This window comes from Aptenodytes forsteri, unplaced genomic scaffold, assembly GCF_000699145.1.
Source record: "Aptenodytes forsteri isolate BGI_AS27 unplaced genomic scaffold, ASM69914v1 Scaffold336, whole genome shotgun sequence".
NCBI lineage: Eukaryota > Metazoa > Chordata > Aves > Sphenisciformes > Spheniscidae > Aptenodytes > Aptenodytes forsteri.
The window spans coordinates 289247-302428 of NW_008794911.1; the positions used below are offsets into that span (position 1 = coordinate 289247).

The 13182-nt window shown below is 40.3% G+C and overlaps 1 protein-coding gene across 3 annotated transcripts in view; it reads left to right on the plus strand.

The window, feature by feature from the left end:
- ARHGAP12 (Rho GTPase activating protein 12) overlaps positions 1–7011 on the plus strand; it is a 76466-nt gene extending 69455 nt beyond the window's left edge. For all 3 annotated transcript variants that reach the window (XM_009275155.2, XM_009275156.2, XM_009275158.2), the window contains 5 exons: positions 2189–2287; positions 4384–4461; positions 5321–5455; positions 5739–5841; positions 6275–7011. In XM_009275155.2, coding sequence (XP_009273430.1) covers positions 2189–2287; positions 4384–4461; positions 5321–5455; positions 5739–5841; positions 6275–6449 — 590 coding nt within the window. In that variant the 3' untranslated portion in view covers positions 6450–7011. The remainder of the gene's footprint in view (positions 1–2188; positions 2288–4383; positions 4462–5320; positions 5456–5738; positions 5842–6274) is intronic.
- Positions 7012–13182: the final 6171 nt, after the last annotated feature.

The window sequence follows — 13182 nt, forward strand, 5'->3', positions numbered from 1 at the left end:
TGTATGCTTCAGCAGGACTTGTAGGTGGTGCTCTACTAGGGTCAAAATAGCATATGGGTAGGCAAATATCAGACCAAACCCTACTGTGATTTGCCTAACTACATACTTTAACAGGTGTACTTCTGTTGCATGGGGTGTTTGGTATATTTGTGTATCTGCAAATATAATTTAACTGTAAATGATGATTTTCTTGTTTGGGATAAGGAGGTATTATTCCCAGACTTTGACGTTTTGCTCTGCTTTACAGCTTAGTATTCATGTCATGGCTCAGTGACGTAACTTCTGCCATTAGCAACAGTGAATGCTAAGCCAAGTTTAATTTGTACACATGCGTGCTGATGATTGGATTTTTTAATAAAGACATTAAGGAATGGAGAGTTTGTTTTTATTTAAAAGCATGGTGTAAAGCTTAAAAGTTGGATCAGTGCTGTACAGTTTTACATTTACTGTATGAATGAAAAACATAGAAGTTTTTATTTAAAAGCCCAGTGTACTTTTGTGGCTGCTACAGAACAAGCTTAGTAAATGGAAAACTTGGCAAACCCCGTATGAGCAGAAAAAATAATGAGAAGTTCTAGAACAAAAACCCACTTGAAACAGCATGCACTAAGCAGAGAAGTACCTGTGCTAAAGTTTTGTTACACGGAAAAACAAATTCTAAAAGTTACTTTAAGATGAGAGGAAAAAAAATATGATTGCTGTATACGTGGAAATTATTAAAGTCAGAGGCAATTGTGGCAAATCAGTTTGTTACATGCTAGTGTTTTCTTGCGCTACCTAATTTGCATTGCTTTACCTGCTACAGCTGCATGCTAGCCTGGCTTTCTGCTGCGTGGACTTTTTCAATCCCTTGCTACTGATTCTGCTTATGCAGCTGGCTGCGTGAGTAGCAGCAGCAGGACTGAGGTGTTTCGGGGCACTGGCCTTGTACGCATACAGCTAATAATACCATTATATGCCGGTTTTCATACTGTATAATTGGTTTGGAGTGCTGTTTGGATTTCCCAAAGCAGTAGTCAGATACAAGTGTTATTAATGAATCTGCTTAAATTACTAAACATGAAAAATGGGCTAGATGCTATGCATGATGCAAATGCAAGAACAGTTTCTCTCTTGCATAAGCTTTGAAGTAAGATCTATTAGATACTGCAAAGATGGCCACTTACATACCTTATTTAACAGATTAAAAAAAAAACCTCAAACGCCACAAACTTTCTTTCCTTTAAGAGTGTGAGCTTTGCCTAGAGAGGCAAAGACCCCCCCCATCTCAAGACCCTGTTTCAATCTCATTCATCTGAACAGGGGAGGTAATCTATTATTTGGACATCTTTGATGAAAATCATAGAAATGGGTCTGAGAGAGATTTTGGTGATAATAAAACCTGAACAAGAGGAGTTAACATGTTGCTCACATACACTAAGACATTACACGAATCTGTTCTCTGCCCAAGCTGATTTTCATTTTTGCTCTGGTTTGTGATGGAAGAACACTCCCCCTGGATTGTGTGGTTTTGAAAACAAAAACTCAAAACAACCTTTGCCCATAAATATCTGTATTTACATTCCAACCTTGCAGCCAGGTTGCCTATGCATAAGTCATACTGGCATCCCGTTCAGAGCTCTGTGATATAAAGGTCTGTCATTTACAAATCCATGTCAGAATTTAAATGTTAAAAGTAAGTAAATTAATATGTAATGCTGGGTTAAACAGTAGGTTCAATGAAAGATGAAATTTTACAGGGTTTTTCCCCAAGCAATGCCAAAAGCTTTCACTTTGGTTAAAGTTTATTATCTCTGTTCAGATTTTTAACAAAGATTACAGTAAATGTATTTTGAACTCAGAACAGGAATGGAGTGTAACAGGATATTTGAAGCCATTAAATTTCTCATTACAGTAATAACTATATGACTCTTAAAAGTATCTCCTGATGGATTAAAATAATATCAGTAGTAAAAGTTCCTTACTCAGAGACTCACATTTGGGTAACTGCTGACACTTTTTCTTACTGGGAGCTTTTTCTTGCTGGGAGCTGCTGAGAGCTCTTTTCAAAACTTTCCTGTTTTCACTCTAATACTGCGACAATTGTATCCAGTAGTCTTTGCCCTTTGTAGAGGTTTGTTTTAACCTGAACTAGTTCTGTCACTCGAGTCCTGTTCCACTGTAAATCAGTCTCTTTACTTGGTTCCAGATCAAGTGTTTGGTTCCAATCTCACCAGCTTGTGTCAAAGAGAAAACAGCACGGTGCCAAAGTTCGTGAAGCTGTGCATTGAGCATGTTGAGGAACATGGTATGGTGAAAATTTTTTGTTTCCAAATCTCTATTGCTCACCACGCTGTCTAATTTTAAACGTTTTAATCCTTAAAATGCTGCAGATTTCTTTGGGGAAAATGATCTGAAACCTGTGTCTGTATATAGCAATGAGTTTTCAAGAGTGGGGAGGTAGGTGGGATCCAAAATGGGGAGAAGGGAGGAAATCTTATATCTGAGAAACTGATCTGCTTCAGTATCTTTCAAGCTAAGGAGAAGGCAGGACAGCCTTCTGGCAGCAAGGTTCTAAGGGAAGACGGATTACAAGTGATAGAAGAGCTCAGCCCATCAACTTTTTTTTTCAGTTTAAAAGAGGGGGAGACTGTCAAAATGCGGCTGTTCATTTTTGGAAGGTTTAAGCATGGTAACAAAATAATTTATATTAAAACTTCCTTGAAACAAACTTCTAGGAAAAAGTTGTGTTCCTACTCTGTATATGCTTTGACTGCCAGAAAACAAGTCTTATCAGTTTGATGCCCTTCGGCCAGTTACACCGATTGCTATGTGAAGTTTTATGGAATTCTGGAGATTGAGTCAATATGTGGCTATATGACTGATAATTTTTGTTTGCTTTCATTGAAAATAAGTCTCTCCCACCTAATAACTGAGAAAATTATATGTTTGAAAGCTACATGTGACATTGTGGGTTGTCTGATGTGCAGGACATCTTCACATTTTTGTTGAAAATACGTTGGTTGTGACTCCTGACTTGGCTGTAGTCTGTGCTGGTTTTCTTGCTTGTTTCTTGCTGTTGTCATTGCCCTATCTCCTGGAAAAGATGACTGAGAGGGGGGTTATGGAATCTCCATAACCATCATTCAAATATATACCAGTCTGTTAATCTGAGGACGTTTTCTTGAGAATCAGGGTAAGTGTTACAGGGGAATACTACCTGCGAATTTTAAGGCATCTTCCATGGGAACTTCATTTAGGATTTTGTTGCAGCCTTTAGTCCTTTCTCAATGCTGCTGTCTTATGGCCTGGGAGGGGAAAAATAACTGCTTCCATTGCCTTACTCCAGTTTGACAAACTGCTACCTTGCTTGTAACAGCAGGCTTTATTCCATTTGTGATCTGCAGTTTGGGAGAAAGAGGTTATTTTGCTTTGTTCTTTTTTTATTTCTTTTAAAGACAGGACTGCAGTGAAGATAGTGGTGAAGTTTTCCTTTTTTAAATACCTGAGGGGAAGCTGACAGAAATGAACAGCTTTTTTTTCCCACTTCTCCAACTCTTCTTCCTACTGCCAATAGACTTCAAATCAGTTCTTTCTGTAAAGGAATGACTAGTGGATTATGGGGAAAAGGGATATGTCAGATGGTGCTGGTAACTGTGCTGTGTTGCATCAGACAACTTGAGGAGCTACAGGGACTGCAGGTATTCTGGCAACACTCACCCTCTCAGTGGCACTGACTCACATGCTGCATTCAAGTGGCGTTTCAATTAAATTCTTTACCTGCTAATCACTTCTGAGTAACTGCAGTAGCAACCACAGAGACACAGTTTTCTTCTTTTCTGGTTGAGTGTGCAATACTGCAAAGGCAAGGGCTACCCATTTTAGTTTTGTAGGCTGTTGGGTAGCGATGAGTGTGCATGCACATCATTCCTTCTTCATGCAAACCTGGTCACTTGACAACTTTGAGATGCTCTCTATGCATGATTTGATTTGATTTTTCTTAACCATACATTAAAAAATTGAACATCCACAAAATACTTGATTCTTGCATGTTGGACTCCCATAGACCCCCTGGCCACCCACCAAGAGCATCTTAAACGAGACACCTAGTCTCATTGGGGAAACTTGGAGCTGTTGCCTCATTACTACTGTTCTACTGTGTAGAAAGTTTGAGAGATTACTTTGAGCTTGATGCTACCGAACCTGTGTCAGCAAACTAAACCTCCTCTGATATGCCCTGCTCATCAAAAAAGCTAGTTTAACAACTTTTTTTGTTGTTGTTGAACCAAGCGTTCTTTGTTACAAGGTGGGTTTCTTTTGGTTTTAGACCTATAAAGAAGCAGCCTAATGATTGCAGAATTCACACATGTAAGGTATTAAAATGGATTTATCCCCTTGTTTTAGGATTAGATGTTGACGGCTTATACCGAGTTAGTGGCAATCTTGCAGTGATACAGAAGCTAAGATTTGCAGTAAACCATGGTAAGCTTCCTTCAACTATATTACAATTGCCTGTATTTTCAGATCGTTGAAGTTCATAGAAAGCTTAGGAAAAAGGTTTCTTAATGTATAACTGCAGTCTTTCATGAGAAATGATTGTCATCTTCAAAGTACACTAGCTTCAAAATTGCAGAATTTAGTGTGTAATATACATCATTTGAAAAAGCTGGCATCCTGGAGGTTTGGTCTTATGTGGAGCATAGAGGCATTGCTAGAACGTAATTCTAAAAAATGGTGGTAGTAGAATTTGAGGGGGGAGAATTATTTCAAACAAAATAACTTCATACATTATGGGAAAAACAGTAAGCATATTAAGTTTCCACTAGCATTAAAATTGTAAGTTAATGCTTTTCAGTGAGATTTGCTACTGCCTTTTAGTGTGGGGGTGCTTAGCTCCTCTTTGCCATACTCTGTGTATAAAACCCTTTCACGTGGCTATATATTAGTGTTTTGTTCAGTGGGATTCAATAGGCAGCACACAACTAGGAAGAGGAGAGTAGCCCATCTACAATCTGACCTGTCATTCCCTGATTGACAGGGTGTAACAGTAAATTGTGTGTTATGTCAGCAACTCCTATTCCCCTCTGGAAAACGCCCTTGGTGTAGGGGAGCTGCATGTAGTGCAGTAGGTGGAGTTTGGCCATCTCCGTCTGTAGTGGTTGAGTTTTGTATCCCCTTTTACACTGCTGCAGCTCTGTATCCCAGCAGAGAATGGGCTGAAGTGGAGTAAGTCTCTTCACTGCTTTAAAAGCAATAAGTACGGAAGAGTAGTTAAGTTTATTTTTAAAAAAAGCTTTTATAGTTAAATTATTAACATTAATTATGCATTTTTCTCTCTCAGATGAGAAACTAGACTTGAATGATAGTAAATGGGAAGATATACATGTCATCACAGGAGCGTTAAAGATGTTTTTCAGAGAATTGCCAGAGCCGCTGTTCACTTATAATCACTTCAATGACTTTGTCAATGCAATTAGTAAGTCTGAAAATCATGCCTGTGCTTTTTGTACAAATTCTGCTCAATATGTGCAATTCATTTAATTATTTTGGACAGTAAAAAGAATGTTTTGGTTATGAACGTCTGTAAGGTTTACCTAAAATTGCCTGTCAGTAATGCATGGTGCGGTCAGGAGGTGGCAGTATTTTATCTAATATTAGCACTGCAAAACTTTTGCTTTTATTCCCAGTCTGTTAAATTTTATGCTAAAGTTTTAAACAAAACCACTGAATTTTTGTTTCTACGCCTCATCCTTTTGCAGAACAAGAACCAAGGCAGCGTGTCCATGCTGTTAAAGATTTAATCAAACAGTTGCCAAAACCAAATCAGGACACTATGCAGGTACTCTTTAGACACCTGAAGAGGTAAGTAGCAGAGAAAAGGAAAGGCTTTGTATTGCTGATCCTCCCTTAAAGCTAAATAATCCAATTAAAAGTACTAGGTGACTGTTCCCACTGCATTTTTCTTGCCTATATTGGACTTGATGAAAACAATATATCAGTCTGTATTTATACAAGCTTGCAGAGTGCCAAATGGACTTTAGACAGTATGTGTCATACTTGTGATGTTTACTGCCAAGTCCTTATGTTCGAGGGATTAGGAGAGGATCAGGAATAGCATTTCAAAACAAAACTTCTCCATAGAGAGGGGAATCACAGCAGCTGTATGTCCCAATAACAAGACTACTTGTTAAACAAATACTGTGAATAGTCATTTGCTTTGGACTGTGTCTTTTTCCCGTCATCCTGTTACTCTGACACTGATAAGTGTCTCTGTGTATTTTTTTTTCTCTTTCAGAGTTGTAGAAAACGGAGAAAAGAACCGAATGACCTATCAAAGTGTAGCAATAGTTTTTGGTCCAACCTTATTAAAACCAGAGAAAGAGACTGGTAACATAGCAGTCCACACAGTATACCAGAATCAGATTGTAGAATTAATTCTACTGGAATTGAATTCCATCTTTGGACGCTGATATTTTTCTTGGAGTAGAAACTGGAAGTGATGGGTTTGCAGCAGTACTCCATCAGAAGGAAAATCTCTTGCTGTACATGATGTATTATGTTTGTGGACCAAGCAGCAACTTGTTTTTTGCACTTTTGGGGAGGGGAGAAACAGGAGAAATGTTTGACCACTTTAATGCAAATTAAAGACAACACTTTGGATTTCTTTGAAAAGTTCAATGTAAAAAGTGAATTGAAAAGGTTATAGTTTGTCTTTTTTTAAAGTAGCATTGGAAAAATGTAATATAGGTTCATACACTGGATTTCTTGGAGAGTAAAGCTATTAATCTCAAGCTGGATAATCTGGAATTTAATCTTAAAATTCTTCCACTTGGTAGGGAAAAGTCCTACCAACTGGCATGGAAAAATTCAGTGAAGTTACATCTTAAGCTTGTGTATTACAACCTACTCAGATCCGTATGACACTTTTCCAAGGGGTTTCTGCATGCAGTGACTGTATTAAACTTGTGCTAACAGTTTGGTTTAGTTATTCAAATCTAATTCCTCACTTGATACCTGCTGTCCTTTCTCCTTCCCCCCCCCCCCCCCCCCCCACCCCCCCCCCTTTTCTTTCTGTCCTTTTTTTCCCCAGCAACCTTTCTGGAACTTCTTAGTTGTTTTATAGAACAGCACACTGTTTCAAACACTGAACTTGTAAGAATATCCAGCAACGGATATTTGTCTTGTGGCATAGTAGAAGTCATATTTAATAAACATGTTCATTTTTTCAGGGTATTTCCTGAGCTAAGTTTTGTGTTATACTGATTTAAAGCTAAAATCCTAAGTAAATACCAACTGTAACACTGTATTGAGTTCTTGGTATAATGCTGTGGTAGTGGAAGTTTCTTGATGTAAATACAGGCTGTCCTTTTGATTCTTGTATATAATTCAGTTCCTGTATAGTTTAAGAACACTTTAGTCACACATTTCTAATCATGGGTAGATTAGCTACAGTAGCATAATGTTTCCAGTGGATGTCTGGGTTTCAGCAGGGAAACAGGTTATGGGGAGGGAGGGGGGACCTAACTGTGTGCACTTTTAGATGTTAATGACATTTGCGGGCAAATAACTGTAATGCAAATGGTACTGGAAAAATACTGAGTGTGCTTGCTAAATTGTTAATGCACTACAAGAGGAGCCTTTTAGGTTATTTAATATGTACAGGATACATTAGAAAAATGTATTACAAGTTCTAACATCTACAAATAGTGAAACTCATGTTTTGGTAGATAGATGTTTGATGGAATCCATGATGCTAAATTTAAGATTTTCTTTTTACATTAATGTAGAATAATTTGTAAAATCGGTTTTGAAAGATTTTGTTACAGGGAGCATGGTCTGCTGAAGATTTTTTTAAATGTATTTTTCTAGACTAACTGCTGTATCTGACATATTTGTTATGTCTAACCTGAATAAAGAAAACCGTTAGTTCTTTTAGAGTTTGCCGTTCCCGCTTCAGACATGAGTCCCCTTTAAATGATAAGACCGATGTATCTTACTGCTTAGCATGGATACTACTTGTGGCCAAGAGTTATGCTGAATTAAAAGACCAACGCTTACTTTATAACCTGACAATTTTAGGAACTTCCCAGTCCCTTTCTTTAACAACTTAAATGCTAACATAAGGTTCAGAGAGGGCAGAATTAATTTATGGATATAAATTTGCGGTCTTTAAAACATATCCCAACTTACTTGGAACCTACTGTACAGAAAGCAGATACATTGGGGAAATAATTGTATTTTGCCTTTGATCTGTTGTATACCGTTCACGACACAGTTCTGGCTTACAGCAAAGGGGATGTGTGGTGAAGTACTGAGGTGTAATCAGATGAGTGGTACGAGAATTTCATGAGCATAGGGCTCGCACGAGAAAAGTCTTTGGAGATAAAAGAGAAGATGAGTTACCTTGTGGCTTTCTCACTGTCTTCTTGTGGTAACGGTGAAGTTTTGCGGTTTGTTGCAAAGCAACCTGGGTTAGAATTGTGGTAGCTCCATCTCGGCGTTGTGTTGTCAGCCTCCTGGTAGGCTGTCAAACCGGAGCAGTGCCGAGTGGTAGGTGTGCCCCAAGCTACTAGAAAACATCAACAAAGCTGAAACCTGTTGCTGTAGATTATTCAAATCTCAACTTCAGCTGTAAAATAAAAAAGAATTCCCACTGCTAAATGAGAGGGCTTATCCACAGGTCACCTTTTCTGTACAAGTGTTATGTTTTTCAAAGAAAGAATGCCTTTTTAAAACAATTTGATAATGAGGATGTCACACTTTTCCTTGTATTCCCCCAAATAAAGCATTTTGTTATTACAATATATAGTATGGTTTTGTACAGCGAAGTTGTAATATGTTTTAATGTTCTCATTTTTAGTTTGGGGAGGGGAGAGTATTCTTTTTAATTGAAAGAGGTGTAGCTAAACACTCGAAACATTCGGGAAGGGGAGGCTGTCCAAGCTGACTGTGTGCTTGTCGTGACCAACTTGAAACTCTCAATGTACTGACATACAGTTTCTTCACTACTTGGAAGTACCTTGTCTTGTTCCTGCAGTTAGCTTTCTTTTAAAAAATCAAACCCAGATTTTTGCACAAACAGCAAGGGAAAGCTATTTGTATTAGATGAAACGTAATTAAATTTATATATTCCTCAGTTTGGGCTTTAAATCAGATTTCGTTCTGGTTAAAACCAATTTAAAGACTGAATATAAACTTTTACAGCCATAACTGCTCTAAGATACTGGAAGTCCAATATTATGTATCAGTGCCAGCTGAAATTTTGTTCCAGCACTAGAGCTGTGCTCAGCTCTACAGTTCAGCTGCGCAGCATTAGTACCAAGCAATTCTGACGTGCTTGATCTATACCAGTTATGGATTTCTTCACTTTAAAGCTGGAGAGAGAAGTGGACACAAAAAAGACAAGGCAAATATACACAGTCATTCCTTGTAAACTCATTTTTTAAAAATCAGATTTGCATGTAAATAAAGCTTCCTGCATGCAAGTGGATAGGTCACGCTTACTGCCCAGGCCCAGACTTTCCTCCCCATCCTCACAGAAAGCCACGATAATCTCCCTTTGTACTGAACCCATTGTATCCTGGAAAGTGAATCCTCGACTGGCAGCGTGAGAGAGAAGGGAGTTTGTAGGCAATACAGTATCAGTTTATTCCTATGTGGAGCTGACTTTTTCCCTTAAAGGGAACAGCTTTATTTAGCCCCAAAGTAATGATATTTTCAGAATCAATTGGTTAATTCATAAGCCATAATGTAAACCAAGCACAGTGGGGCATTCTGCTGGGTGAAGGGGGAGGTACAGCATGTCTAATGAGGCTGCCTGCAACCGCCGGGGAGAGGAGAGCTCCTCTGAAGAATCTTAATTAGCCTCCACAATTGCAAAGTTTTGTGGGCAAGCAGCTGGTAGGACTGGATCAGACCTTTACAAAAGTAGCCCTATGTGATTGTGGGACTTAAATGAACATTCCCTCCCTCCCCCCTCGCATTCTTGTAAACAGAGCACTTGTAAAACAAGATCACACTGTGTAACAAACCAACATGAAAGACATTCAGAGGCGACTTGGCCTCTTGGTCCTTTTTATTGCCTTGAGAATTAAATGGCAGCTCTAATATTAGAGTTTCCTACAACTTCCCCAAATGGATTCAAGTTTGTTAAGGTACTTAGCTACTACTTTCTTTCAAAAGAAGAAATCTGTGTTGCGTTCAGCAAACTCGGAACTGCAAAGTGGAACAAGCAGGGATAGCATCGGGTTTATTTCTCATAGAACCTCATCTTGCAGCTTCTTGCACTAAAACGTAGTTGGCTAGGGAAGAGGAGAGCAGATCCTTAGTGTGGGAATAAGTAAGTGCGAAACACTGAAGGCAACCAGACGAAGCAGGTGTGATGGACAAGCAACACTAAGAAACACTTAGAAAATCTGCAGGAATCCAGGCCAGAGACCTGGGAGAAAGCCAGGCTGCCAAGAGTGTGGTTTTTGGTTTTGTTTTGTTTTGGTTGGTTGGTTTTGTTTTTGTTTTTTGTTTTCTCTTTCTACTTCGTACAATGCAGATGAAGGCCTTTTTGTTTTTGTTTTTTGTTTTCTCTTCTTTTTCTACTTCGTACAATGCAGATGAAGGCCTGGCTATGTTTTGTAAGGGTAAGTTGCTCTGTAAATAGGTGGAGTTCAAGTGACATTGCAAAATGCCAGTGCCCACCTTTCTCTGGACTTTTCCAGAGCGGCTTCTGTGTGTCAGCTCCTCAGCAATGAGCTTGTGTCCAGGTTCACTTGACACAAACACCTGAGTGCTAATGGGAGTCAAGAACTATGTTCCTTCAACATAATTGTGAATGCACAACCAGCATCTGTGCGATACAAAAATAAACTTGTTCTCAGTTTGGCATCGTTATTCTGGTGGCACCGAGTGCCCCATCCGAGATCTGAACCTTGTGGCACCAGATCCAGAAGAACGTGGGTAGCCCTGTCTGTCACAATCTCAGCACACCAGAAAAAAGAAGTGTATGAAGCTGAAAAGTGGGAGTATACAGAAAAAAATAAAACTCCAAGCTAAACTATCTTCACAACCGGTTTAGATTTGCAGGTATGGTACAAATCTGCTCAGAATAGTTCGTTAATTCATAGTGTGAAAGAAACAGCTGTCCTCTAAAAAAATAAATACCGTAATTAAAGCTGTCATTTTTTACATCAGGCATTAGAAGATGAATGTTAAACATCGGTCAGCTTGTCTAGTTCATCATGTGCTGCAGCCAAATGGCTGGGATCAAACCGCTGGCAGTGTGTTACCTGGCTACCGATGTCCCAGTGCTCTCTGCCTTTTCTTTACCAAGAGGGTGATGCTGAGCTCGTCGTGGCTTCTTGGCTTTCTGTATGTGAGTGTCCTGCCTAGCTACTTGTTCCAGTAAAAGGAGGTATTTAACCTAGAAACAGAACTGAAAACCACCTTTTTCCAAGAAGAACTTTCCTATCAGCCTGGGCTGGGCAGCACTTTGTCTGCAGGCACTTCTGCCGCACAGTGCTGCCACCAAGCTCGCCTGCCTGCTGCAGGGATGCTCTCCCCCGGGGCTGAGCAAGCACATCTTCCGTGGGTGCTGGCCTTGGCAAGGCCTCTGCCAACACATGAGTGACCCGCTCGACTTCACAGCTTTCTTCTGTGAAGAAAAATGGAGACATAGTGTGCAAGAGGTAGAGCCTCTTCTATAAGCATTATGTACAACGAAGGATGCCACCGTATTTCCCGCTATGACATAGCTGTTTCATAGCTGAAGTGCTGTTCTCGCCGATACACTACTCCTGCTCTAAGTTTTCTCTTTGAAGTTTTAAAGATAAGACTTCTTTTCCTGTTAATCTCTCCTTTTCCTGCATCCACCCACCTCTTATTCCTGCTGCACTGAAAGTCAATCCGACTTGGACTGTTTGCTTCCTTATTTGTACAACAGCCTGGAGCCCAGGGGCTGGAATGTGCTGTGCTCTGCCCAGAGCACTGCTTCGCCTCTGGGGGCTGAGGCACAGGCCACTCAGCCATAGACACTCGGTTAAAAAGCAGTCATCAGTGTTAATGCTAAATGGTAATGTAAATGAAAAAAAAAAGGCAAAAAAAAAAAAAAGTACAGACTAGAAGAATTAAAAAATGGTCCTTTCCAGGTAATAGTTAAAGCAGGCTGTGTGCTGCTCCCCTGTTTCCCAGAGTGCCTGTTGTCCTGTATTGCAGAAATGTATATAAGCTAAGCAATTAGGTATTACATTTGGTGTGAGACTGAGGGAAAGCAATGTAATTCCACGCACCCATTGAATCACCATCCCTACCGCTTGTGTAGGCTGAGCTGTGAGCCAGCTGTCCAGAGGACTGCACAATCTTCAGGTTTGCATTAAAACACTGCGGCTATAGGCCAGCATCATACTTGCCCCCTTCTTTTGCCCGAGCTTCCCAGCCTGCCCCATTCAAATGCATGAAAATAAATAACTTTCTGTCCACCTTTCCTATTCGTGGAGTACTGCAGCTCTGTGCAGCAAGCCAAGTGCTCAGGGTGTCCATAGGTACAGCTTCTTCCCAAGTATATACACAATTTAGTTAAGAGGGGGAGAAGACAGTTTGTTATAAACATTGAACAGTGGGCGGCATCGTTAGCTCTTAAAAATCATAACCAACTCCCCAGGTGGTTGTCCTAATGCGTTCTGGGCTTTCTTTGCATCCCTGAGATAAAAAGACAGCCTTGAGCCGTGAGGGCAGGAGGCAGTGCAACGAAATGCTGAGTGTTGCTGGCAAGGCAAACTCCATTTTGCCAGCATCAGTCTTGGATGGCAGAAGCGATGCCTGTGCTGTGCGAGCCAGAGGCGGGGACTAGTGCCCTTCCTTCCTTCCTGCCGCCTTTCTAATTTGCTAGGTCATGAGCAAAGGCTTGTGGCATGTTGCAGGCCAGACAGCGCAATTATAATGGTCCTCTCTGGTTTTAAAGAATCTATGCATGAAGTTGGCATGTAGCCTTCCATTTAGCCATTGGCTTCCTTGTTCCTACTTGGCCATTCATGCCCTATAGCAAATGAAAGTGCTCCTCCTGGCCAAAGCTTCATTCCCGTTTCTCTCCTAAAGTTATGCTGCTCAATTGAGCAAACCTGTCTTGTCAACCACGGCAGCACTCACAGCCCCGCTGTCCTGGAGCATTCCTGGGGACTGGGATGGCCGTGGCGGGGGCACGGGACCGCCCCCCCC